Consider the following 27,982-nt stretch of genomic DNA (forward strand, 5'->3'; position numbering starts at 1 on the left):
TTCCACTTCTGTGGCCCTTCCTGACAAGGCCAAAACTGAAGAGGCCAAGCAGGGGAAAAAAAAAGTAATTAAAAAGCAAAACCAACTCTTGTGTTGCTCTGTGCTCAGCGAGGGAAAACGAGGACAGGCTTGACGAGGGTGATTAATTTGCTGGAGAATGATTTGGGTGATATTTGCCATAAATTGGCCAGGAATCAAAAAAAAAGGGAAAAAAACCCAGCCACAAACAAATTATTGAGCAGGGAATGAGATTTCTCACAGGATTTTGATGTGGAGATTTATTATTATTATTATTAATAAGGATGGGAAATGGAGGCTGGGGGATCCAGAGTCCAGGATTCCAAAATTCCAGCCACGTTTTCCTTAGTGTTTCACATGAAATAATGGGAATTATGGATGGAACAAGCAGGGACAAGACAAAAATACCAGCATCAAGTCAATTATTGAGGAATTCTCCATAATTATTGAGGAGTTCTCCACCCTACTGCTTCAGCCCTGTGCCACAGAGTCCAAATAAACCCAAAAGTTGAGCAGATTTTTTAATTAAGGTGACATTAAAGCCAAGCCAAATTGTTCGAGGAGAGCTGCACTGGATCAGAAAAATTCCAGGGATACGGGATGGAGGGACAGGACACAGGAAACGGCTTCAGATTGAAGAAAAGGGGAGATTTGGATGGGATTTTGGGAAGGAATTCCTGGCTGGGAGGGTGGGGATGGAATTCCCACCCTGGAATGTCCCAGGCCAGGCTGGAGCTGGGACAGTGGAGGTGGCACTGGGGTGGCACTGGGTGGGCTCCGAGGTCCTTCCCACCCAACCCATTCCAGGATCTGTGGTGGATACAACCCCCAGCACCTTTCACCTGCTGGATAAAGGCCAAAATTCCCGAGGTTTCCGAGGATTCTGGATTTTCCACCTTGCTGGGGCAGCACCTGAGGTGCCCATGCTGGAGGTTGGGGCAGAGCTGCTGCCCCAGGACTGAAGGGTCCCTTTAATGCCAGGCACCGGCGTTAATTCCCCGCGGCTGCACAGACACACCACAGGGCAGGACACGGAGAACAAATAAACACAGAGAACAAATAAACACCAGCAAAAGCAGCAGAGAACAAATAAAAAGCAGGAAAAGCAGCAGAGAACAAATAAAAAGCAGCTCAGAGGCGCCCGGAACAACGGGAGCTTTGTCTGCGCTGGGCTTCAGCCAGGAAGCTCCGCAGGTCTTTGCACACACCTACTCACTTTTCCTCAAGTAACCCAAGCTAGAGAATCTAAAAATCCCACCCAGAATGGCTCGGTGAGTCGGGCAGAGCATCACAATCTGAACTCTGGCTCCAAAGCAGCTTTTGGCTGGATTTTTCACGGGGCCCGACCCAAGGAGCAGCTTCCTCACGCTCTGGAATCACCGTCTCGGCAGATCAGAGTGGGGTGAGACAGCCAAAAATGTATCACAAGGAACACTGAAAATGCTTTACGTGTTCAGGCAGCCCCGTGACTCATCTGTGGTCATTCTGCTGCAGAGAAACCAGAAAATGTTGCAGCTTATTTATATTAAAAACTAAAAAAAAAAAAGAATGAAAAGCAAAGCACAGAAAGTTCTTGGCTCTCCGAGTTACCCAACAGCTTCTCTGCTGTGGTGAACAGATAACCCAAGCCTCGTGCAGAATCCTTCCCCGGAATCACCCAAAATAATTCTTCATTCAGGGCTGCAAAGTGGATCTCAAGAGGCTCTGCCCCGTCCCAAAGAACCCGACTCTGCTTGAAGAGGCTCCCACAAAAATGACATTTGCAAGCAATGCACTGCAGAACTTCAGAGCCGGAGAATTCTGCCAGACACTTTTACGGGTGTTTGAGTCATCGCCGATTTGAGACAAAAAAATAACTGGTTTAGAACAAACTAAAAACCCTTTTTTCATCTGGGGGCTGTTCCCTTTGAAAAGCTCAAAAGATATCCTGGAACAGCGTGAGCACAGCTGGGAGCAAACTCCCTCCACACCCAAGTGCTCCTTCCCATCCTCTCAGGATCCATTCCCCCTTCCCCTGAACCCCTCAGATGTCCGGAAGTGAATCCTTGGGATTGGCACTGGAGCAGGGTTTTTAGGAGATGCTGGAAGAGTTTGGGTGTAGGAATGGCTGGCTGGTGTCCAGGCACAGAAACCGGGCAGGAAACAAATCTGGAGCAGGGAATAATCCAGCAGGGAGCGTTTCGGGAGTTAAGAGGGAGATGCCAGACAAAAAGCTCTCCTGGAACATCGAGTGGATGGTGATTTCATCTCTCCTGGAATTGCAAATGATCTTCAAACAGCACAGCACAAACACTGCCTGGGCTTGGGAATGAGGAAGGCACAGGCAGAGCTGGGGGGATTTGCCCAAGGTCATCCTAAAACCACGCCCAGCCCTGGCCAGGCCAGGAGGATTTTCTGTTCCTCACCTCGCTGCTTCTAACGCCTCTTCCACCCCACAGATGAGCGGAGCCTGTGCTGGAAAGGACCTCAGAGCCCCTCCAGTGCCACCCCTGCCATGGCAGGGACACCTCCCTCTGTCCCAGGCTGCTCCAGCCCGGCCTCGGGCACTGCCAGGGATGCAGAGTCCAGAACATCTCTGGGACACAGCAGTGGGAGGTTTCTGTGCTGAGAAGTGGCTCCAAGACACCTCCTGGACAATCAGAGCTGGTTTCTCCTGGGTTTTTTGCACTGCCAGGGATGCAGAGTCCAGGATCTCTCTGGGACACAGCTGTGGGAGGTTTCTGTGCTGAGGAATGGCTCCAAGTCCCCTCCTGGACAATCAGAGCTGGTTTCTCCTGGGTTTTTTGCACTGCCAGGGATGCAGAGTCCAGGATCTCTCTGGGACACAGCTGTGGGAGGTTTCTGTGCTGAGGAATGGATCCAAGTCCCCTCCTGGACAATCACAGTTGGTTTCTCCTGGGTTTTTTGCACTGCCAGGGATGCAGAGTCCAGCACCTCTCTGGGACACAGCTGTGGGAGGTTTCTGTGCTGAGGAGCAGCTCCAAGACCCCTCCTGGACAATCACAGTTGGTTTCTCCTGGGTTTTTTGCACTGCCAGGGATGCAGAGTCCAGAACATCTCTGGGACCCAGCTGTGGGAGGTTTCTGTGATGAGGAGCAGCTCCAAGACCCCTCCTGGACAATCAGAGCTGGTTTCTCCTGGGTTTTTTGCACTGCCAGGGATGCAGAGTCCAGCACATCTCTGGGACACAGCAGTGGGAGGTTTCTGTGCTGAGGAATGGCTCCAACACCCCTCCTGGACAATCAGAGCTGGTGTCTCCTGGGTTTTTTGCACTGCCAGGGATGCAGAGTCCAGCACCTCTCTGGGACCCAGCAGTGGAAGGTTTCTGTGCTGAGGAATGGCTCCAAGTCCCCTCCTGGACAATCAGAGCTGGTGTCTCCTGGGTTTTTTGCACTGCCAGGGATGCAGAGTCCAGCACCTCTCTGGGACACAGCAGTGGGAGGTTTCTGTGCTGAGGAGCAGCTCCAAGACCCCTCCTGGACAATCACAGTTGGTGTCTCCTGGGTTTTTTGCACTGCCAGGGATGCAGAGTCCAGAACATCTCTGGGACACAGCTGTGGGAGGTTTCTGTGCTGAGAAGTGGCTCCAAGACACCTCCTGGACAATCAGAGCTGGTGTCTCCTGGGTTTTCACTCTGCTGTTTGGGTGAGATTTGGGCTGGGACATCCATGGTGAAGCCCAGACCACAACAGCTCCAGCTTGCCACGAGTCCATCAAACACAGCAACAAAAACCCTCCAGAGCTGTGTCTGAGGCCAGGAATGAGGCAGGAAAGCAGGAACTGAAGTGTTTTTCTCCTTCTGTCAGGAACTGACATCCAGCCCTTCTGTGCCTGTTGCTGATGAAGAATGAACCATCCCAGACACCTCCCTTCACACAGGCATCACCAACCAGCTCTGGGTGCTGCTTCTCCTGGGATCTGCAACCAGCTCCAGCTCCCAGCGCTTCCCTGCCCGCCCATCTGGAGGCCCCTGGAGCTCTCCAAACCCGTGTGCCTGTGCAAGCCCCGATCTGCAGCTGGGCCTTCTCCCCAAAACACCTCGGGGCTCCCTTCCCTGTCCTGCCTTTTTCTGCTCCTGTCCGTTCTGCAGCCACAGGAGCAGCTCCCCAAACCCAAAACCAGACACAGCACCCCAAAGCCAGACACAGACGTGGTTCTCCATGAGGACTTAAGTTTTATATTTCATGTTTTTCAGATTCTGCGCTGCATTGATATTTAACTCTGAACTTCATATAAAGTGTTGGCAAGTTCTCACAGCTCAGTCAGACAAAACAATCCTTTTCCAGCCCCTTGGGTTTTGGGCAGCTTCAGGCCCAAGAAGTGCAAACAGCAGCGAATTGAGGAGAGCAATCTGGGAGGATGGGACTGCATCACCTGGAGCTGGAACTGGACAATGAACCCCAACATGGAAACGGACCAAACTTAGAAAATGTGAACACTTGTGACTCAGAGTCCATCTTGGGTGTAGCCCTGGCTGGGCTCTTGCACTGCCCAAGGTGTGTCCTGTGAAGGCTTTTAATGAATCCCTGCTTTATTAATTTAAATTTCTTCCAGGTAACCTCTCAAGGCATCACCCAAAGCAGCAGTGGACACTCAACCCTGGGAGCCCCGGGGTGTATTTGCATTTCCAAGGAGCCTTTTGGCTCCTCTCGGATGAGGGCTGCACTTCCCTCTCCAGAGCCTTGTCCCAGCTCCTTGCAGAGCCCTGCTCCGAGGGCAGTGCTGCCCAGCCCCTCCCTGGTGCCACTCGGGCACCAGCTCGCCCTGTTTGCCAGGATTTGTTGGCCAGAGGCCACTCAGGTGTCACACTGCCACGGGAAATGCTGGGAGTGGCTGCATGGAGAATTCTGCTCTGATTTAACCCCCAGCCAGCAAAAAAAATGCTCTGCTGGCACCACTGACACTGCTCCTGACAGCAGGGACAAAGCCTGGCACCACGGGTGGCACCCCTGGTGACAAAGCCTGGCCCCACGGGTTGGAATTGGAGATCTTTAAGGTGCCTTCCAGCCCAAACCATCTCACGGCTGTATAAAACAAACACATCCATCCACAAAACACCCTGGCTGTGCTCTGTTCCCAATCCCTTTCCTCATCTCACAACCCCAAGACCACTCTGGGAACAGCCTTCCCCTTGCTGAACCTCTCCCCTACCTCCCTACCCAACATCAGAATTTCAAACCAGGCGTGGAGCTAGCTCTGATTTTGAAATTTTTTCTCTCCTTTTCTTTTTCCTCCTACTCTGTATCAGTTTGGACCAGGTTCAGCTTAAACATTCTGGGCTCCAGTCTGTAGGAAGGGTATGCACAAAATAAAGGGTGTGAAGCCTTGCCCAGGGGTGGAGGTTCTGCTGCCTTGTCCTTAAGGATTCCTTGTGTCCACCAGGAACAGAAATTCCAAGAGAAATACATCAACCTGTCACATCCTATTTGACAATTAGGAAAGAAAACCCCGATTCTTTTCCCCTCCTCTCTTTTCTTCTCCTCCAGATGTTGGCCAAAACAATTGATCTGTTTGAAAATCATCTGCAAAGCAGCTGTTCAACACATGGAAGAACATTTTAAAATTCACCTGCCAGGAATATCAGTCAAAAACAACAAAAGAAAGAACGAGCAGTTAAACACAGAGCTGCTGAACGCACAAAATCTGGTATTATTTTTTTTCTCTCAAAAATAACACAAGAAGCACCAAAACAGCAGGTTAAATTAAAACTAAATTAGCAAAAAAAGCTTTGGGTTTTAAAAGTGCCCCACAGCACGACAAGAGCTTTGATCCTCCCAAGGTTTTCCTAAAAATTTGCATGACAAATTCTTCCACCCAGCTGTGACATTTAAGGATTTCTCCCCCCCATTATTCCTCTGTGAATCACGGAATCATTATAAAAGCGGGGAAGGGCTGGGGTTGAAAGGGATGTTAAAGCTCCCTCGGTTTGTTTTGATAGGAATTCAGAGCCACGGGAGGAGAGGGAGCAGCCTGAGGCTGGGCTGGGGTGCTTAGCAGCAGGAATTAGCAGGAATTGTGTGCCCAGGCAGTGCCCAGGCAGAAAGGAGCTGCTGGACAGCAGGATGGGCACAGGCCAGCAGGAATTGGTGTGCCCAGGCAGAAAGGAGCTGCTGGACAGCAGGATGGGCATGGGCCAGCAGGAATTGGTGTGCCCGGGCAGAAAGGAGCTGCTGGACAGCAGGATGGGCACGGGCCAGCAGGAATTGGTGTGGCTGGGCAGTGCCCAGGCAGAAAGGAGCTGCTGGACAGCAGGATGGGCACGGGCCAGCAGGAATTGGTGTGCCCAGGCAGAAAGGAGCTGGTGGACAGCAGGATGGGCACGGGCCAGCAGGAATTGGTGTGGCTGGGCAGAAAGGAGCTGGTGGACAGCAGGATGGGCACAGGCAGAGTGCCCTGGTGGCCAGAGCCAGTGGCCAGTGCCAGGAGCTGTGTGGCCAGCAGGAGCAGGGAGCTCATTCTGCCCCGTGCCCAGCACAGGTGAGGGCAACACCTCCAGGGCTGTGCCCAGCTCCGGGTGCCCCAATTTAGGAAGGACACATCCAGAGGGACAAGGAGGCTGGAGAGGGGCTGGGAGCACGAACCCTGTGAGGGGCTGGGGGAGCTGGGGGTGCTCAGCCTGGAGAAAAGGAGACTCAGGGCTGGCCCCATCGCTCCCACAGCTCCTGGAAGGTGCCTGTGCCCAGCTGGGCTGGGCTCTGGCTCCAGGCAGCCCTGACACAACCAGAGCACACAGCCTCAAGCTGTGCCCAGGGAAATCCAGGTGGGAGAGCAGGAAAAAGCTTTTCCAGAAAGGTGCTGAAGCTCTGGGATGGCTGCCCGGGGAGGTGGTGGAGTCACCAGGCCTGGATGTGTTTGAAAAGCCTGGATGTGGCACTGGGTGCCAGGGGCTGGCTGGGCTCGATGCTCCTGGAGCTCTCTCCCAACCCAGGCATTGTGTGATTGTGTGAAATGTGTTTTCAGACAAAAACCATTCTTGGTGCTTACCCTGTCACCTTGTAGGCCCTCCTGTTTCTACCACAGCTGTCGACCCTCAATGGCTGCAAACTTTACAACTATGGCAAACAGATATTACCAAATACCCGTATTTTAGAAAATTTTAAAATATTCACGTGTCTGTAGATACTTTTTCAAGCACAGTTTTGGCTTCTGCACTCACAGGGGAAACAATCAATCATACTTGCTGTCATAGTTTTGCATGAGAGACATTTTAAAAAGTGATACAAAGCTTCCAACCATTAAAAAACTGGACATGCTTCTGTGAAAAAACACATGTTAAAGAGAAAACAAACCCAGAAACTATTAATAAAATTTTCTTTATACCCTTCTAAAATTTTAAACCTACTTTACCTTTCTCCGAATCCTATCTCACAACAAAAAGTAAATACATTAATAATTAACCAACACCAAAAGCCACCACACTCTTGAATAAATTAACCAAAAAAATCTTAAAATAAATAAAAAAAAACCTTAAATTAACAAACCAAAACCACTACACTTGCCAAGGTTTTTTACAAGCTTTTGCTTCGTTGTGTGTACCCCAAGAAGTGAAAACAGACAACAAGGAAAGCTCCAGCAGGAAGATGTTGGTGTGATTCTGGAATTCTGACCCACCACAGGAACAGATCCCGGTGCCACAGCCCCTGGCAAAGGGCAGCGTGGCCATTCCCAGTTCCAAGGTTCCTTCCTCATCCCGTTTTTATTTCCCTCTCCTTTTTCATCTCCCGCTCCTCAGCGCCATGGATTGATCCTTGCACTCGGTTCCACGCAGGCACCCGCTCAAATTAACCCGGATCCGTTCAGATTATCACACCAAATTAAAGAATTTGCCTCTCCCCCTCCCCTGGGAAGGTTTTCCTAAAGAGCATTCCAGCCGTGCTCATTCCCTGCATTTCCTGGGAATTCAGCCGCGGGGCGAGAAGCATTTATCACCTGGCAGAAGCGATGGCTGGGGGAAATAAAAGAGGAAAAAAAATCCTTAACGGAGCTGAAAACCCCTCATTCCTGTGCCTGAAAACAAAGTGGGAATTTCCACGGGAAAAAGCAGGTGAAATGTGCCGGGAAGCAAGGTCAGAGCCATCATTCCGAGGAGCCACATGAGAGTCATTTGTAGTGGGAGCAGAAAAACCTCCCGCGGCCGCCAGGTGATGCGGCAGCCCAGCGAGCAGCCGGCTTTTGTGGGGACGGGATGGAATTCCCTCCCCAGCCCGGGATTCTTCTCCCAGCTGAAGGAAGGGGCACGGAGCTGGCACTTCACAACCATTACATCAAGCTGAATCTGATTAAATTTAAGTTTTTCTTGTGGTTGAGGGTCACAACAGGATGGGCTTTAAGGTTCCTTCCAACCCACTCTGTGATTCTTCTCCCAGCTGAAGAAAGGGGCACGGAGCTGGCACTTCACAACCATTCAATCAAGCTGAATCTGATTAAATTGATGTTTTTCTTGTGGCTGAGGGTCAGAACTGGATGGGCTTTAAGGTTCCCTCCAACCCAACCCATCATTCCACCATTCTTTACAGAGTTGTCATTTTAAAATCATTAAATCAAGACCTGAATGTGATTAAATTGAAGTTTTTCTTGTGGCTGAGGGTCACAACAGGATGGGCTTTAAGGTTCCTTCCAATCCACTCTGTGTTTCTTCTCCCAGCTGAAGTAAGGGGCACGGAGTTGTCACTTCACAATCATTACATCAATCTGAATCTGATTAAATCCAAGTTTTTCTTGTGGCAGGGGTCAAAACTGGATGGGTTTTAAGGTCCCCTCCAACCCAACCCATCCCATGATTCCACCATTCTTTACAGAGTTGTCACTTTAAAATCATTAAATCAAGACCTGAATCTGATAAAATTGAAGTTTTTCTTGTGGCTGAGGGTCAGAACTGGATGGGGTTTAAGGTTCCCTCCAACCCAACCCATCCCATAATTTCACCATTCTTTACAGAGTTGTCACTTCACAACCATTCAATCAAGGCCTGAATCTGATAAAATTTAAGTTTTCTTGGGTTTTCACCTGCAAAATTTCACCTCAGGAATGAGGAATTCCAGCATTTCCAGCAAGAACCCAAAGGGAACAACAATTCCAGGGATTTTCCCCAAGATCTGACCTCTGCAGGTGGCAAAGCACAGTACCATCTATAATGCCTGCATATAAATATAAATATATATAAAAATATCACCTACTCCATCTATTGCTTCCTGTTTTACACCACACCAAGGTGAAATACAAATCAGAACACCTAGAGGCAGACAGATCAATAAAAGGCTGGACTGACAGAAAAGAAGATTTAAAATGAGAGTGAAAAGAGGAAAAGAGTCGCTGCAATTTTCTGGGAACTCTTTTTGCCTCAGAACTGCAAAATCACAATATTGTGGTGCAGTATCTCAAGGATGGGTGTTAGAATTCCAAGGGAAGGGAAAAAAAAAATGAAGAAAAATATATTTATATAAATCAGCCAAGAAAAAAACAGTGAGATTTTGTTTTTACCAAACACTCAGAAGGATCACAGTTCCACTACAAATTTCATCTATTTCTATTAGACTTTTACCTCTATTTCAGCAAATTTCTGTTGGATCCGAGTAAAAAAAATTCTCTTTATTTTTGTTTCAAACCTCCTTTCACCAGATGCTTCAGCTCCACGTGCCCAATTTTACAGCCACAGGCCTGGGGACAATCTGATGGCTCCCAAATTTTGGTTTTATTCCAATAAGAGCAGGATATCGAATATGATTTTATTGAATAAGATTTCTTTCACTGACTGAGGAAGAGAGGACCTGGATGAATGAAAGGTTTGGGTGGCTGAGCAAAGGAGGAGAAAAACAGTTTGTACTCCCAGATCCTCTCCAGCAGCACATCCCAGCCAGAGGGATCCAGCTGGGAATCCTGTGGAATTCCAGGGAGCAGCCAGGGAATGATGCAGGTTTGAAGCTGTTTCAGGTTCCCTTTGAAAAAAGGGTGAAATCCCTTTTTTGGTTTAACCCAAAAAAAAGAATGGAAAGGGGTGGGATGAAGAGTTTAAGCAAATTTAAGGGGGAAAAAAAGGATACCCTGAGGGTGTCTAAAACTAGAGATGGGATTAGGATATCCAGGAGAAAGGATTCCAAACACTGGGGATGGGAGTCAGGATCTCAGAGGGAAAATCACCTTTAGTGAGCAGCTGAACCCCCTCCTGACCCTAAAAAAGGGATTTCAGGGGGATGAAGAAACTGAGATCCAGACCTTGCCCCGCAGGGATGTGCTCCTTCCAAGGAGAAACTGGAATTTCAGGGAAGCCACGGCTCTGGAGACAAACCCCCTCACCCTGGGCCTTGCAAGGGGAGAGGAAATTTGAGAGCAACCCCAAAAGAGGGTGGAAATCCATCAGCAGGGGAGGGGATGCAACTTTTCACCCCAAAATTTCATGAGGTGAGAGGCTCCCTTAGGACAGGGACGCTTGTTTCACAAGGTTCACAGGGGACAGCTCATTCCCGTGAGATTTCCAACGGGAAGGATGCCAAAAATCAGGGAAAAATGCATTTCCCTGCACGCACAGCAGGTACAACAACCCCCCCTGCCCCAGGGAGCAGCAGAGTCCACCTGAGGAGCTGCAGACACACGGAGGAACTCGCCAGGATCCACAGCTCCTCACACTCCTGGGCTGCAGCTGCAAGGTCACGGCACCCCCGGGAGAGGGGCACCCCAAAATCCACCCCCGACACACCCCACACCCAGCCGTGGGCACACCTGGCCCTGCCCCCCGTGCCAACGTCACCGGTGGCACCTGGGACGTTTTTATCTTCCCCACATTCCCCAGATAACCCTGGGAACGTGAACCTGATGTGAACCCGCACACACCCTGGGGCTGCAGAAATGGGTGTAAGGGCACCCAGTGTCACCTGGGGGTGGAGAAATGGGGTGTAAGGGCACCCAGTGTCACCTGGGGGTGCAGAAATGGGGTGTAAGGGCACCCAGAGACACCTGAGGGTGCAGAAATGGGGTGTAAGGGCACCCAGAGACACCTGGGGGTGCAGAAATGGGGTGTAAGGGCACCCAGTGTCACCTGGGGGGGCAGAAATGGGGTGTAAGGGCACCCAGAGACACCTGGGGCTGCAGAAATGGGTGCAAGGGCACCCAGCGTCACCTGGGGGGGCAGAAATGGGGTGTAAGGGCACCCAGAGACACCTGAGGGTGCAGAAATGGGGTGTAAGGGCACCCAGAGACACCTGGGGGTGCAGAAATGGGGTGTAAGGGCACCCAGTGTCACCTGGGGGTGCAGAAATGGGGTGTAAGGGCACCCAGCGTCACCTGGGGGTGCAGGTGTGGGGTGTAAGGGCACCCAGTGTCACCTGGGGGGGCAGAAATGGGGTGTAAGGGCACCCAGAGACACCTGGGGGTGCAGAAATGGGGTGTAAGGGCACCCAGTGTCACCTGGGGGTGCAGAAATGGGGTGTAAGGGCACCCAGAGACACCTGGGGCTGCAGAAATGGGGTGTAAGGGCACCCAGCGTCACCTGGGGGTGCAGAAATGGGGTGTAAGGGCACCCAGCGTCACCTGGGGGTGCAGAAATGGGGTGTAAGGGCACCCAGCGTCACCTGGGGGTGCAGAAATGGGGTGTAAGGGCACCCAGAGACACCTGGGGGTGCAGGTGTGGGGTGCAAGGGCACCCAGTGTCACCTGGGGATGGAGAAATGGGGTGTAAGGGCACCCAGTGTCACCTGGGGGTGCAGAAATGGGGTGTAAGGGCACCCAGTGTCACCTGGGGGTGCAAAAATGGGGTGTAAGGGCACCCAGCGTCACCTGGGGGTGGAAAAATGGGGTGCAAGGGCACCCAGTGTCACCTGGGGGTGCAGAAATGGGGTGCAAGGGCACCCAGTGTCACCTGGGGGTGGAGAAATGGGGTGCAAACCTAGCCAGTGTCATATGGGGCTGCAGGTGTGGGGTGCAAGGGCACCCAGTGTCATCTGGGGGTACAGAAATGGGGTGTAAAGGCACCCAGTGTCACCTGGGGGTGCAGAAATGGGGTGCAAACCTAGCCAGTGTCACCTGGGGGTGCAGAAATGGGGTGTAAGGGCACCCAGAGACACCTGGGGGTGCAGAAATGGGGTGTAAGGGCACCCAGCGTCACCTGGGGGTGCAGAAATGGGGTGTAAGGGCACCCAGTGTCACCTGGGGGGTGCAGAAATGGGGTGTAAACGCACGCAGTGTCACCTGGGGGTGCAGGTGTGGGGTGTAAGGGCACCCAGCGTCACCTGGGGGTGCAGAAATGGGGTGTAAGGGCACCCAGAGACACCTGGGGGTGCAGAAATGGGGTGCAAGGGCAGCCAGTGTCACCTGGGGGTGCAGAAATGGGGTGTAAGGGCACCCAGTGTCACCTGGGGGTGCAGAAATGGGGTGCAAACCCATCCAGTGTCACCTGGGGCTGCAGAAATGGGGTGTAAACGCATCCAGAGACACCTGGGGGGGGGGCAAAAATAGGGTGTAAGGGCAGCCAGAGACACCTGGGGGTGCAGAAATGGGGTGCAAACCTAGCCAGTGTCAGTTGGGGGTGCAGGTGTGGGGTGCAAGGGCACCCAGTGTCACCTGGGGGTGCAGAAATGGGGTGTAAACACACGCAGCGTCACCTGGGGGTGCAGAAATGGGGTGCAAGGGCACCCAGCGTCACCTGGGGCTGCAGAAATGGGGTGTTATGGCACCCAGTGTCACCTGGGGGTGCAGAAATGGGGTGCAAGGGCACCCAGAGACACCTGGGGGTGCAGAAATGGGGTGCAAGGGCACCCAGCGTCACCTGGGGCTGCAGAAATGGGGTGCAAGGGCACCCAGTGTCACCTGGGGGTGCAGAAATGGGGTGCAAGGGCACCCAGCGTCCCCCCCCACGTCCCCAGTGCACAAACCCGGCAGCGGGGAGGGACGAGACGCAACCACACCGCCAGGCACGGCTCGACCCCTCCCCAAAACGCAAGCACAGCCGCGGGGCACCCCCGTTTCTCCGACACCCCCGAGCCCCGGGCACCCCCACAGCGGCACCCCACGGGCCGGCCCCGCCGGGAGGGCTCCGCGCCGCCGCCGCCCCCGTTACCTTCTTGACGGTGCGCGGCGCCTCGCTGACGGTGCCGTCGGGGCTCACCAGCGCCTCGGCCGCGGCGCCGCCGCTCTCGCCGCCGTCGCGGTGCCGGTGCTGCGGGTGGTGCGGGTCGCTCCTCTTCATGGCCGAGGCTTGCGGCGCCTTGGCGGCGGCCGAGGACAGCCCGGGGCAGCCGCTGCCCGGAGGCCGCTCGGCGCAGGGGGCCGGGGCCGCCTCACGCTCGCCGCCCGGCACGGGGCAGGCGGGCGCCGCCACGCCGTGCCCCGCTGCGTGAGCGCCCGCAGGCTCGCACGGCGGCCCCGCCGCCTTGTCCATGGGGCCGCCCAGCTCCTTCAGCTCCACCGCGGGCGCGGCCACCGCCACCTGCACCGACATCGCCGCCGAGCTGCTCCGGCGCCGCTCCGGCTCCGGCTCCCTCAGGGCGGCCGGCCCCGCCCCGCCCCGCCCCGCCGCCTCGCCGCCGCGCGGCATGCCGGGACGTGTAGTCCTGCCGGGCCTGCTCCGCCCCGCCGCGACTACAACTCCCGGCACGCCCCGCAGCGCGGCCGCGCGGGGGTTGGCGGGAGTTGTAGTCCGCGCGGGGCCGTGAACGGCGTTATTTGGTTATGTTTTTTTTTCACGTTTTGGTGGATTTTCAGTGTTTCGGCCGCTGGGCACAGAATCGCAGAGGCATTGAGGTTGTAAAACACCTTCAGGACCATGGAGACCAAGCTGTGCCCGATGCCCACCTTATGTCCCCAGCTCAGAGCCCTGAGTGCCACCTCCAGGAATTTCTGGGATACCTCCAGGGATGGGAGCTCCAAACCTCCCTGGGCAGCCCCAGCCAAGGCCTGACCCCTTTCCATGGGGAAATTCCTGCTGGTTCCACCCTGAGCTGCCCTGGCCCAGCCTGAGGCCGTTCCCTCTCCTCCTGTCCCTGTTCCCTGGAGCACAGCCCGACCCCCCGGCTGTCCCCTCCTGGCAGGGACTTGTGCAGAGCCACAAGGTCCCCCTGAGCCTCCTTGGCTCCAGGCTCAGCCCCTTCCCAGCTCCCTCAGTCCCTGCTGAGCTCCATTCCCTTCCCAGCTCCCTCAGCCCCTCCTGGGCTCCATTCCCTTCCCAGCTCCCTCAGGTGCTCCTGGGCTCCATTCCCTTCCCAGCTCCCTCGGCCCCTCCTGGGCTCCATTCCCTTCCCAGCTCCATTCCCTTCCCAGCTCCCTCAGCCCCTCCTGGGCTCCATTCTCTTCCCAGCTCCCTCAGCCCCTCCTGGGCTCCATTCCCTTCCCAGCTCCCCCAGCCCCTCCCGGGCTCCATTCCCTTCCCAGCTCCCTCGGCCCCTCCCGGGCTCCATTCCCTTCCCAGCTCCCTCGGCCCCTCCCGGGCTCCATTCCCTTCCCAGCTCCCTCGGCCCCTCCCGGGCTCCATTCCCTTCCCAGCTCCCTCGGCCCCTCCCGGGCTCCATTCCCTTCCCAGCTCCCTCGGCCCCTCCCGGGCTCCATTCCCTTCCCAGCTCCCTCGGCCCCTCCTGGGCTCCATTCCCTTCCCAGCTCCCTCAGAGATTCTCCATTCCCTTCCCAGCTCCCTCAGCCCCTCCTTGGCTCCAGGCTCAGCCCCTTCCCAGCTCCCTCGGCCCCTCCTGGGCTCCATTCCCTTCCCAGCTCCCTCAGAGATTCTCCATTCCCTGCCCAGCTCCCTCGGCCCCTCCCGGGCTCCATTCCCTTCCCAGCTCCTTTGTCCCTTCTCTGGACTCAATCCATCACAGGACTCGGTGTCCCCACAGTGCCACGGTCTGGCCAGGCAGCTCCCCACACCTGGACCAAAATTATGGAATTTCAGAGCCATTGGGGTTGGAAAAGCCCTGCCAGGCAATGAAGCCCAACCACTGCAAGGCCGCCACTGATCCATGTCCCCAAGAGCCACCAGCAAGGACAGATGTCCCACTAAAGCCATCCCAATGGGAAAATTTGGCTAAAATTACAGAATTTCAGAGACAAAGGGTCGGAATAACCCTCCCAGACCATCAATCCCAACCAAGGCCAGGAAAACCCTTGGGAATGAGGAGCCACAACATCCTGGCATGGGGAACGTGCCATCCAAAAACCTGGGACTGGCCACAGAGGCACAAACCAGTGCTAAACCACAACGTTTGTGATTTACAGTTAATGATTGAAGTTTTAATTGAAGAGTAATTGAAGATTGAAGTTTCTCAATCCGGTTCTTTGGGAATGTGCCTCTCCTGGAGTGCTTTTATTATTGTTATTGATCGAGAGCAGCCCTGAGAGAACTTGAAGCTGCTGGCGGGTGAGAGATTAATTAATTCTCAATTCTGACCCTGATCCTCCTCTGTGGAGGAGAGGAGCTTCTGCTGCCCTGGAGATGGAGAAATCCTTTAAAATTTATCATTTCCTGGTGCCAGAGCCCACAAAAAAACCCACCAGGTTGTTTTGGCCAAGGCAAAATCCCGACCCTGATCCTCCTGTGCTGAGGAGAGGAGCTTGTGTCGACCTGAAGATGAAGAAATTCTCCAAAATTCATCATTTCCTGGGGCCACAGATCCCACAAAAAACAACAACAACAACAAAAAAAACAACAAAAAACCCCAAACCAAACCAAAACAAAAAAACAAAACAAAACAAAAAAAAAAAACCACAAAAAAAAACACCCCAAAACAAAACAAAAAAACCCCAACAAAAACACAAAACAAAAACCCACCAGGTTGTTTTGACAAAGGCAAAATCCCCTCCTCTGCTGAGGGAGGAGCTTGTGTCAACCTGAAGATGGAGAAATCCTCCAGAATTCATCATTTCCTGGTGCCACAGATCCCAGGGGGGAAAAAAAATAAAAAACCCAAAACCAAAACCCACCAGGTTGTTTTGACCAAAGGCAAAACCCTGACCCTGATCCTCCTGTGCTGAAGGAAGGAGATTGTGTCGACCTGAGGATGGAGAAATCCTTTAAAATTTATCATTTCCCGGTGCCACAGATCCCACAAAAAACCCATCAGATTGTTTTGCAAACCACTTATAAATGCAAAATCCCGACCCTGAGTTCTCCTCTCTGAGGAGAGGAGCTTGTGCCAGCCTGGAGATAAAGAAATCCTCTGGAATTTATCATCTCAGATCCCACAAAAAGATCCCAGGTTGTTTTGGGCATCCTTCACCAGGGCAAAATCCTGACCCTGAGCCCACCTGGTTCCACGTGGGCTCTTCTTCACCTTTTAAAGGATATTCCTAAAATCAGGAGACTGGCAGGGATGGTGTTTTCCTGGGAAAAACAGCCTGTGCTGCTGCCAGCAGCCCCAAAACTGGTGTTGATTGGGCATAAATGCCAGGGCTGATGCCTTGAGAACCTGACCTAGAGCAGAGGCTGGACTAAAGAATAAATTAGGGATTTATGAAAGGATCTCCTCCATGGATCCACCCTGGGCAGCACCAGAGCCCAGCCAGGGCTGCACCCAAATGAACCAAAATGGTCCCAAAATGAACCCAAATGAACCAAAATGGTCCCAAAATGAACCCAAGATGAACCAAAATGGTCCCAAAATGAACCCAAGATGACCCAAAATGGTCCCAAGATGAACCAAAATGGTCCCAAAATGAACCCAAGATGACCCAAAATGGTCCCAAAATGAACCCAAATGAACCAAAATGGTCCCAAAATGAACCCAAATGAACCAAAATGGTCCCAAAATTAACCCAAGATGAACCCAAATGGCCCCAAAATGAACCCAAGATGACCCAAAATGGTCCCAAAATGAACCCAAATGAACCAAAATGGTCCCAAAATGAACCCAAGATGAACCAAAATGGTCCCAAAATTAACCCAAGATGAACCCAAATGGCCCCAAAATGAACCCAAATGACCCAAAATGGTCCCAAAATGCACGAGCGCTCCCGGGGCTCTCCCTGGGATCAGTTCTGCTCCATTGGCACCTTGGAGTTCATTCCCATTCCAGCTCCAGCCCATCAGTCCCACCCTGCTTGTTTTTCTCTCTCCAGCCCACGGTGTTTGTGCTCCTGGGCTGAGGTTTGGATCATTTGTCCTTGGTGCCCAGCTGGAGCAGGAATTGTTTTGTGTCCCTGCTCTGTGCACAGAGCTCACCATCCCATCATGAGAAGCTCAGACCCACACACCAAAGCAGCTCAGAATGTGAAAATAGAAAAGCTCAACCCTGAGGCATCAGAGAGGTTATCCCAGGGATCCAGGCCGTGCCTGGTGATTTATCTGGGAAAACAACAGAAATCAGGAGGGGAAGTTTGGGGAGGGAGGCTCCAACAATTGGGGCTCTGTGAGAAGCAGGCAGCTCGGGGCTGCTTCCCTCCCTCGCTCCCTGACACCAGGCTGGGATGGTTCTGCCTGGAAGTTTGGGAGAAAACAGCTTTGGAAAAGCAAAATTCCAAATCCTCCTCGAGTGCCGTAGATCCACAGCAGAGCTTGGTTTTTCCCACAAACAGAATTAAGGTAGAGCAGGAGGAAAAACCTGCATTTTCCAGGTTTGTTTTCTGGTCCAGCTGAGATTTCATCCTTTTAATTCCACCAGATGGGTGGAAAATGCCAACATTTCTCCCTGGGGATCAGTGGTTCAGTGAAAGCACAGGGAATCAGTGAATCCACAGGGAATATTACCCAAATTTCCTGAAATTTCCCCGTTTTTCACCTCTGGAGGTGTTGGGAGATGTGTGACCCTCTGCACTTCGTTCTCCTGCACCTCCCATGGGAATGCTGGAGCTTTTCCCCAAGGATATTTCAGGGAAATTTGCTGGATTTTGGCAAACTGGGGGTGTTTTCTTCCTTCAACATTTTCTCCCCCTGCACCAAATCAAGGTGGGGTTTTTTGGGAGGGGATGTGACATCAGCAGCACATCTCCTGCTGCTTCCAAAATGAAAATGTTTTGGTGGTTTTGTTTCAAAATGGCAAATCTTGTAGGAATAGTTTTGTTAGAACTGGGATTTTCACCAAGAAAGCTATGAAATAAAATATATAGAAAGAAAAAAAATAGCCCCAAAAAAAGTAGATAAAGAGAAATATTTTGTTTCATCCCGGACCATCCAGCTCTGACTCTGGAGCAGGGTCAGCCCAAAAATAAAAAATAACAAACACTGGAAAAATGCAATTTTCACTGAACAATTCCACCTAAATTTCAGGGTTTGGTTTGCAGGATAACCAAACCCTGCAGCTGCAGGGCTCTCGAGCAAAATAAGAAAAGGATCTTTTCCAAAAGCAGCATTTTTCCCCCCAAAAGAAAGCACCAGTGCTGTGGGAAACTTTGGATGCTTCAGTGGGACCCCACCCAGGAGCACCCCAAAATTTGGGGCTACCCAAATTTTAGGGGTTTGGGGGATATTTTAGCCCGTGGTGCCACCTGCAGGCAAAGGCCCCGGTTGTCCCCAAAACTGACCATTTGTCCCCAAAACTGACCATTTGTCCCCAGAGCCCTCAGGGGCATTTCCAGCCCCTCAGAGCTCCCCCCTGCAAGTGGAACAGGGGGTCAAAGCACTTTAAAGCAGTTTTTAATGTGCTTTAAAGCAGTTTGAAAGACTTTTTAAGGTGCCTTAAAGTGGTTTAAAGCAGTTTTTAAACCAGGAGTTTTTAGGAGAAGGGCAAACTCCCCCCCACAAAATGTTTTCCCAAATGGATCCCTCCCCAAAAGAGCCCAGAGCAGCCACAGGGATTGAAAATCTGTAAATTTAATACTGATACAGGAGGGTTTTTCCTTTACACAGCAAAAATTAATCCGTGGAGGTCACTGGGGTAGCAAAAAAAAAACCAAACAAACCCAAAAATAAACAAACAAACAAAAAAAAAGCCAGGAGCCTACCAGGACTTAATAAAAATAGGGAAAATCCAAACACCAGCAGGGACTGGAGCCCTCCTGCCTCAGGGCTCCGCTGGGTTTGCTGTGACTTGATTTTTATTTTTTTTTTTTTTAATCCTAAAAAAATAATTAAAAAAGCTTTGCTCTGGGGGTTGCTGACCCTGATTCACCTCGAGCACCCCAAGGTTTTTGGGGTGTTTTTTTTTTTTTGCTCAGGAGCACCCACGCAGCCCAAGGTGCTTCCTGTTCCCATCTCCCTGGTGCTGCCACCCCACTAATCCTGATTTGGGTCTGGCTCAGCTCTCTGGGGAGCTGGAAGGCACTTTGGGGTCTCGGGAGGGATTGGGGTGAACCCAAAATAGGGCTGCACACCAGGGATGCTGCTACTGCTGCTGCTGCTGCTGCTGCTGGCCCTGAGCGGGCTCACCCCGAGCAGAGGCATCACGATACAAACATTAAAAAAAAAAAATCAGAAATTGTAAAAAATTTGCTATTGGCACAAGTGGGGGTGAGCTCTACGTACCTCTAGCCGTGGGTGGGGCAGAGCTGCCCCAAATCTACCCTGATCTAGGCTGTCCCCAAGCGTCCCCCTGGTCCTTAAATCCACTGACAGCTCCTTTCTCCCAGCCACGCTGCAGGGAATCCCAAAACCCCGCCAGGCTGGGAAGTGCATGGAGACCAATCCTCCAAAAAGGGGAGAAGAAATGGGATGTGGTCAGCTGGATGGAACATTTGGGATGGATCCCCGTGGGCTCAGCTGGGTTCTGGTGTCCCCCACGCCCTCCCCACGGGATCAGAAGTCCGAGTCGGGCTCCAGCAGCTCGGCGTCCACCAGGTTGGTCCGAGAGTGGATGGGGGCCAGCGCTGCCCGGCCGCCCTGAGTCCTGGCTGCCCCGGGGCGGGGCAGGGAGCCGGGTTGGGGGGGCCACAGGGGGCCCCCGTTGTGGTGCCAGCGCCCGGCGCTGGGGCCGGGGCTCTCGGGGCAGAAGGGGCTGCTGACCACGCGCAGCACGCCGGCCCCGCGCCCGTCCCACGGCGCCCCGGGGAAGGTGGCATCGGGCTGGATGCCCGGCAGGACATCGGGGGCAAAAGCCACCAGGCAGGGCTGGGGGGGCAGGCGGGGCAGGCGAGGGACGCTGCTGGGGATGGCGGAGAGCCCCGGGCAGCGCTCGGGGTCTGGGGTCACCTCCTTCTTCTTCTTCTTCCTCCGCTTCTTCTTGCGGCCGCTGCGCTTCTGCAGCTCCGGCGACACGTCGGCCTCCACCACCCACAGGTTGGCCCTCTCCTCTGGTGGCACTGGGGGACGTGGTGGAGGTGGCTGTGAGTGGCCAGGTCCTGCCTGTGCCCCTCATCACACCCCGCCACCCACCTGATCCCACGTGGATCCATCCCAAATATTCCACCAACATGATGGAGTACACCCTCCCTAAACACCCCCACTGCCCCCAGCCCGGTTCACCCCCAGAAATTCCCCACGAGGTCCCCGAGGACTTGCCAGGTGTTGCCACGGGTGTCACGGAGATGTCCTGGGGCAGGATGGCCCCTCTCCTGGCCACCATCTTGGTGACGTGCTGGGCCCACGCCGAGGACACGTCGGCCGACGGCTCGTTGATGTTGAACGCCAAGCCGGCTGCGGGGACAGGGGGATCCGGTCACAGGGGGGACTTTGGGGACCCCGGGGGGCTGCTGGGGACGTCCCCTGCCCCGGCACGTACCCACGGGGCCATCGTGGGACACGGTGTGCATGCTGAAGGACAGCTCCTGGCCCGGGTCGCGCAGCAGCTCCTTGCGCTTGGAGAAGGCCTTGGCGATCATCTTGCTCTTCTTGATCCTCTTGGGCTGGTCATCGCTCTGCCCCGTCAGCCTGGGGACACAGAGGGCACAGAGGGGACAGGGGGGCACAGCTGTCACAGCTGGGGGCACAGGGACCCTCCCCAGCTCCCCCTCCTGCACATGGGGACACCAGGCTGGGGAACGGGCTCGGGGATGGAGGTGTCCCACAAACGCCACGTGGGAGAAGTCACCCCGTTCCCAAGCTGCTGCTGAGGGACAAACATCTGGGAATGTCCTCCAACATCCCATTGGATGGGGCAGGAAGGGCTCCAGGGAGCTGGGGTGGCATCCTTGGGTGACACTCTTGGGAGTCCCACCTGCACCAGGTGCGCTTCCAGATGAGCAGGGTGGCCTTGGTCCAGACCCAGGTGCTCATGGAGACGCCAGTGCCGAACATGGCGAAGAGGTTGATCTTCTCCACCAGGAGGCTCGGCCGGTTCTTGATCTCGCAGTCCGGGATGGGCTTGTTGGTCTGCGTGGCGATGGTCACGTTGGCCTCACACCTGCGGGGACACGCGGGGGGACAGTGGCTGTAAGGAGCGGGGACAGCCCACGGCCCCCACAGCTCTGCAGGGTGGAGATGTGGTGGCACCGCTGGTGGGGGACGCGGGGCTGGCCGCTGCGGTGCCACCGCGTCCCCGGCACGCCCTGTCCCTGTCCTGCTCACAGGACGTATTCCCGGAAGCTGCGCTCCCACTCGGCCTGGTTGAAGAAGTCATAGAAGTGGCAGCCAAAGGTGATGAAGACGAAGCCGAAGGCCAAGAAGCCAAAAATGCCTGGAAGAGAAGAGGGACATCCAGCCAAACTCCGGTGACACCGAGACAAGGACGCCGCACTGGGGCCATGCCACCACCACCACCACCACCACCGCCACAGCTTTGTCCCCCGCTGCTGCCACCCCTGGGAAGGGGCTGTGTGACTTCAGGGGACAAAACGTCCCCGTTGCCACCCAGATTCCCTGGGGAACGGCGCCGGTGAAGCCCTCACCCAGGCGCAGCATGGTCTCGTTGATCTTGCTGGCCGCCTTCTCGCTCAGCAGCCCGGGGTGGTTGCTCTTGATGGAGAAGAGCGTCATGACCCCTGCGGGGAGGACGAGGGGGTCAGGGTGTGGGGACAGCCACGGTGACCCCGTCCCTTCCCAGAGCAGAGCCACCACACCTACCCCGGATGAGGAAATAGCCCCCCACGATGAGCACGAGCCCGATGGGGGCCAGCACGAAGCCGGCGCGGTAACGGTAGTTCTTGTAGCCCACGAAGCAGATGCCACTGACAGAGTCACCGTCCACCTGGCAGCGACGGGGACAGGAGGGTCAGCTGGCTGCGGGTGTCACCCTGAGACCCCACCCCGCGACGGTGGCCCCGTTACCTGCGCCACGGCCAGGATGGCCACGGTGAGCACGAAGGGGATGGACCAGGTGATGAGGTGGAAGTAGGAGGTCTTGCCCAGCAGCGGCTGGTAGGTGGTGCCCAGGGCCTTGAAGGAGGTGTGCCAGGCGTAGGTGAGCATGACAAACCAGATGACGCCCGACATCAGCGAGTAGTACACGATGACGAAGATGATGACGCAGGACAGCGTCTCGTTGGAGCTGCGGAGAGGTGAGGCAAGAGCGTCACCCAACCCCGTGAGGGGACACGCAGGAGCACGGGGGTCTCGCCCTCCGTGCTCCCAGGAGGACAGCGGACCCCCAGAGCCCTCCTCGGTGCCGGGGACAGCCCTGGTGGCGGGCTGGGGACGGAGGTGACACCTACGTGGGCTCGCCCAGCCGCATGGTGCCGTCGGCCCGGCACACGATCTCGTCGCGGGCGCCGTCCATGAACTGTGCCAGCCAGCCAATGCTGCCCACGAAGAAGCAGGCGTTGACGTAGAACAGGATGACGGCGGGGTAGCGGTTGGAGTTCCTCCAGTCGGCGACAAACGTGGCCTGGAGGGGTGGGGAAAGCCACAGCTCGGTGCACCGCCCCCCTTTTTGGGGACGGCTCCCCAAAGGGAGCCCGCGTCTCACCAGGGTGAAGAAGGTGCAGAAGATGGTGACGGAGCTGAAGGCGGCGATGTAGACGTGCATCTCGCGGTGCTCCTTCTCGGTGAACAGCGGGTTCTGGCACTGGATGCCGCAGCCCTCCACGTCCTCGTACCAGCTCTTGGGATTGTCCGTCCTCACCAGCGGCGCCTCGCACTGCCCCGAGCTGTTGAACTTGATGTTCTGCACCTCGTTCTGCCACAGGGGAAACGAGGCCATGAGGAGGAGGAGGAGGAGGAGGAGGAGGAGGAGGAGGAGACACCCCCATGGCCAAGATGGACATCAGTGCCCAGTGGAGGGCAGGGGACAGCTGGGATCCATAGAATCACCAGGGAATCGTGGAATGGGTTGGGTGGGAAGGGACCTCAGAGCCCCTCCAGTGCCACCCCTGCCATGGGCAGGGACACCTCCCACTGTCCCAGGCTGCTCCAGCCCCATGTCCAGCCTGGCCTTGGACATTCCAGGGACCCAGGGGCAGCCCCAGCTGCTCTGGTAATCCCAGCCCAGCCAGGAATTCCTCATTCCCAATCTCCCATCCCTGGCTGCCCTCTGGCAGTGGGAGCCATTCCCTGGGTCCTGTCCCTCCATCCTTGTCCCCAGTCCCTCTGCAGCTCTCCTGGAGCTGCAGAGCCTGGAATGTGCTGGAATGTGCTGGAAGCTCTCCCTGGATCCTTCCCTTCTCCAGGCTGACCAGCACCAGCCCCTCTCTCCAGCAGAGTGACTGTCCCTCCCCAGGCCCGCGTGCCGCGCCGTACCGGGCAGCCCTCGGGGAAGCGGTCGGTGGTGCACTTGAGGAAGTCGGGCCAGCCGCGCTCGCGCTCCACGATGGTGCAGGGTGCCCGGGTGGCCTGGCACAGGGTCTGGCTGGGCAGCTCCACCTGCCCATCCTCACACTTGGGCATGTAGACGGCGCAGAGCAGGGGCTGGATGACGTCCCAGCAGCGCGGGGCGTTGCGCAGGCCTGCGGGGAGGGGACAGCGCCGTCACCACCGGCGGCACGGCCACCTCCTGCTGTCCCCACAGCACCCACACTTCACTGGGACCCCTCTGTGGGGCTCTCCTGATGTCCCCACACCTCACTGGGACCCCTCTGTGGGGCTCTCCTGATGTCCCCACAGCCCTGGGACACCTCTGTGGGACCCTCCTGCTGTCCCCACAGCACCCACACAGCCCTGGGACACCTCTGTGGGACCCTCCTGCTGTCCCCACAGCCCTGGGACCCCTCTGTGGGACTCTCCTGCTGTCCCCACAGTCCTGGGACCCCTCTGTGGGACCCTCCTGCTGTCCCCACAGCCCTGGGACCCCTCTGTGGGACTCTCCTGCTGTCCCCACAGTCCTGGGACCCCTCTGTGGGACCCTCCTGCTGTCCCCATAGCCCTGGGACCCCTCTGTGGGACCCTCCTGCTGTCCCCACACCTCACTGGGACCCCTCTGTGGGGCTCTCCTGATGTCCCCACAGCCCTGGGACCCCTCTGTGGGACCCTCCTGCTGTCCCCACAGCACCCACACCTTACTGGGACCCCTCTGTGGGACTCTCCTGCTGTCCCCACAGCACCCACACCTTACTGGGACCCCTCTGTGGGAGCCTCCTGCTGTCCCCACAGCCCTGGGACCCCTCTGTGGGACCCTCCTGCTGTCCCCACGGCCCTGGGACCCCTCTGTGGGACCCTCCTGCTGTCCCCACAGCACCCACACCTTACTGGGACCCCTCTGTGGGGCTCTCCTGCTGTCCCCACAGCCCTGGGACCTCTCTCTGGAGCTCTCCTTCTGTCCCCACAGCCCTGGGACCCCTCTGTGGGACCCTCCTGCTGTCCCCACAGCCCTGGGACCCCTCTGTGGGACCCTCCTGCTGTCCCCACAGCCCTGGGACCCCTCTGTGGGACCCTCCTGCTGTCCCCACAGCGCTGGGTCCTCTGTGGTTCCCTCCTGCTGTCCCCACGGCCCTGGGATCCCTCTGTGGGACCCTCCTGCTGTCCCCACAGCACCCACACAGCCCTGGGACCCCTCTGTGGGGCTCTCCTGCTGTCCCCACAGCCCTGGGACCCCTCTGTGGGACCCTCCTGCTGTCCCCACAGCCCTGGGACCCCTCTGTGGAGCTCTCCTTCTGTCCCCACAGCCCTGGGACCCCTCTGTGGGACCCTCCTGCTGTCCCCACAGCGCTGGGTCCTCTGTGGTTCCCTCCTGCTGTCCCCACGGCCCTGGGACCCCTCTGTGCAGCCTCTGAGGCACCATGCCCATCACCAGGGCTGCCACACTGTACCCCCACACTGCTCTTGTCCACACTGTGCCCACCCCCAGCCCCTGATAAACCATTTTTTACACTGTCCCATCCCCAGTCTCATGCTGCACCCATTCTGAGGCCATTCTATCCTGTTTTCAACACTGTACCCATCTCCAGTCCCTTTCCAATCAGTTTTCTATACTGTACCCATCTCTAATTCCTTTTTAATCAGTTTTCTATACTGTACCCATCTCCAGTCCCTTCCAATCAATTTTCTATACTGTAACTATCTCCAGTCCCTTTCCAATCAGTTTTCTACTCTGTACCCATCTCTATTTTCTTTTTAATCAGTTTTCTATACTGTACCCATCCCCAGCCCCCCTCTATAAATTTTTCTAGACTGTACACATCCCCAAGCCCTCTCCATAAAATTTTCTATACTCTACCCATCCCCAGCCCTTTGCTATACACTTTTCTAGACTGTACCCATCCCCAGCCATTTGCTATACACTTTTCTAGACTGTACACATCCCCAACCCTTTGCTATAAAGTTTTCCACACTGTACCCATCCCCAACACTTTGCTATACACTTTTCTATACTCTACCCATCCCCAGCCCTTTGCTATAAAGTTTTCTATACTGTACCCATCTCCAGCCCTTTGCTATAAAGTTTTCTACACTGTACCCATCCCCATTTCCCCTTCCATAAAATTTTCTACACTGTACATATCCCCAGCCCTTTGCTATACACTTTTCTACACTCCACCCATCCCCAGCCCTCCTCCATAAAGTTTTCTATATTTTACCCATCCCCAACCCTTTGGTATACACTTTTCTAGACTGTACCCATCCCCAGCCCCCCTCTATAAACTTTTCTACACTCTACCCATCCCCATTTCCCCCTCCATAAAGTTTTCTATACTCTACCCATCCCCAGCCATTTGCTATACACTTTTCTAGACTGTACACATCCCCAGCCATTTGCTATACACTTTTCTAGACTGTACACATCCCCAACCCTTTGCTATAAAGTTTTCCACACTGTACCCATCCCCAACCCTTTCTATACACTTTTCTACATTCTACCTATCCCCAGCTCCCCTCCATAAAGTTTTCTATACTTTACCCATCCCCAGCCCTTTGCCATACACTTTTCTACACTCTACCCATCCCCAGCCCCCCTCCATAAAATTTTCTATACTTTATGCATCCCCAACCCTTTGCTATACACTTTTCTACACTGTACCCATCCCCAGTCCTTTGCTATACAGTTTTCTAGACTGTACACATCTCCAGCCCTTTGTTATAAAGTTTTCTACACTGCACCCATCCCCAACCCTTTGCTATACATTTTTCTATACTTTACCCATCCCCAACCCTTTGCTATACACTTTTCTATACTTTACCCATCCCCAGCCCTTTGCTATACACTTTTCTATACTGTACCCATCCCCAACCCCCCTCCATAAAGTTTTCTATACTTTACCCATCCGCAACCCTTTGCTAAACACTTTTCTATACTTTACCCATCCCCAGCCCTTTGCTATACACTTTTCTACACTGCACCCATCCCCAGCCCTTTGCCATACACTTTTCTATACTGTACCCATCCCCAGCCCCACTCCATAAAGTTTTCTATACTTTACCCGTCCCCAACCCTTTGCTATACACTTTTCTATACTGTACCCATCCCCAGCCCCCCTCCATAAAGTTTTCTATACTTTACCCATCCCCAACCCTTTGCTATACACTTTTCTATACTTTACCCATCCCCAACCCTTTGCTATACACTTTTCTATACTTTACCCATCCCCAGCCCTTTGCTATACACTTTTCTATACTTTACCCATCCCCAGCCCTTTGCTATACACTTTTCTATACTTTACCCATCCCCAGCCCTTTGCTATACACTTTTCTATACTGTACCCATCCCCAGCCCCCCTCCATAAAGTTTTCTATACTTTACCCATCCCCAGCCCTTTGCTATACACTTTTCTATACTTTACCCATCCCCAGCCCTTTGCTATACACTTTTCTATACTTTACCCATCCCCAACCCTTTGCTATACACTTTTCTATACTGTACCCATCCCCAGCCCCCCTCCATAAAGTTTTCTATACTTTACCCATCCCCAGCCCTTTGCTATACACTTTTCTATACTTTACCCATCCCCAGCCCTTTGCTATACACTTTTCTATACTTTACCCATCCCCAACCCTTTGCTATACACTTTTCTATACTGTACCCATCCCCAGCCCCCCTCCATAAAGTTTTCTATACTTTACCCATCCCCAACCCTTTGCTATACACTTTTCTATACCCATCCCCAGCCCCCCTCCATAAAGTTTTCTATACCCATCCCCAACCCTTTGCTATACACTTTTCTACACTGCACCCATCCGCAACCCTTTGCTATACACTTTTCTATACTGTACCCATCCCCAGCCCCCCTCCATAAAGTTTTCTATACTTTACCCATCCCCAACCCTTTGCTATACACTTTTCTATACTTTACCCATCCCCAACCCCCCCGCTACACCCACTCCCCCCTCCAATCTCTCCCACCCCTCTCCCCCCCGCAGCTTTCCCCGCTCCCCATCCCCCTCCATCCCCATCCCGGGCCTCTCCCCGGTCCCTCGCCGTCCCGTCCGTACCGGACCAGAGCAGCAGCTTCCCGTGCGCCTCCTCCTGCGAGGCGGAGTCGGTGGCCAGCAGCGTGGAGGTGGCGGCGTAGGGCAGCGCGGAGCCCAGGCAGGCTCCGAAGCGGAGGCGCTCGCAGGGCGCGGGGCGGCGGCAGCGCGGCGGCCCGGCCGAGGCGTTGTGGGCGGCGGGGCAGCGGCCGCCCAGGGCCAGCGCCAGCGCCAGCGCCAGAGCCCAGCGCCGCCCGCTCGGCCGCATCGCGGCGGGGCTTTAGGGCGGCTGGCAGCGGGCAGAGGGGCCCGCCATGGCCCCGCCGCCTTTGTTGGGCTGGCCGGCAGCGAGCGGAGCGGCCCCGCTGCTGCTCCTCCTCCTCCTCCTCCGCCGCCGCCGCCCGCGGCCCG

General features: G+C 55.0%; 2 protein-coding genes across 3 annotated transcripts in view; both read right to left on the reverse strand.

Annotated features, from left to right (window-relative positions):
- The window catches only part of AHCYL2 (adenosylhomocysteinase like 2), a 70,542-nt gene extending 57,043 nt beyond the window's left edge, over nt 1-13,499 (reverse strand). Inside the window, exon 1 of one of the 2 annotated variants that reach the window (XM_077783726.2) lies at nt 13,067-13,495. In XM_077783726.2, the coding sequence (XP_077639852.2) occupies nt 13,067-13,447 (381 nt within the window). In that variant the 5' untranslated portion in view covers nt 13,448-13,495. Of the gene's footprint in view, nt 1-13,066 lie in introns of both variants that reach the window. The other variant, XM_085569380.1, reaches the window with a different exon arrangement.
- Nucleotides 13,500-18,721: 5,222 nt separating this feature from the next.
- Nucleotides 18,722-27,866, reverse strand: SMO (smoothened, frizzled class receptor). Its single transcript, XM_077783145.2, has 12 exons — nt 27,596-27,866; nt 23,474-23,679; nt 22,704-22,913; nt 22,450-22,622; nt 22,067-22,286; nt 21,863-21,986; nt 21,688-21,780; nt 21,368-21,476; nt 21,018-21,203; nt 20,583-20,731; nt 20,363-20,497; nt 18,722-20,163 (listed from the first exon to the last, which is right to left on the reverse strand). Exons 1-12 carry the CDS (start codon nt 27,837-27,839, stop codon nt 19,661-19,663), a joined length of 2,352 nt encoding a protein of 783 aa, XP_077639271.2. The 5' UTR covers nt 27,840-27,866; the 3' UTR covers nt 18,722-19,660.
- Between the last annotated feature and the right edge of the window lie 116 nt (nt 27,867-27,982).

The sequence above is a fragment of the Lonchura striata genome, chromosome 1A (genome assembly GCF_050655825.1).
Source record: "Lonchura striata isolate lonStrDom1 chromosome 1A, ASM5065582v1, whole genome shotgun sequence".
NCBI lineage: Eukaryota > Metazoa > Chordata > Aves > Passeriformes > Estrildidae > Lonchura > Lonchura striata.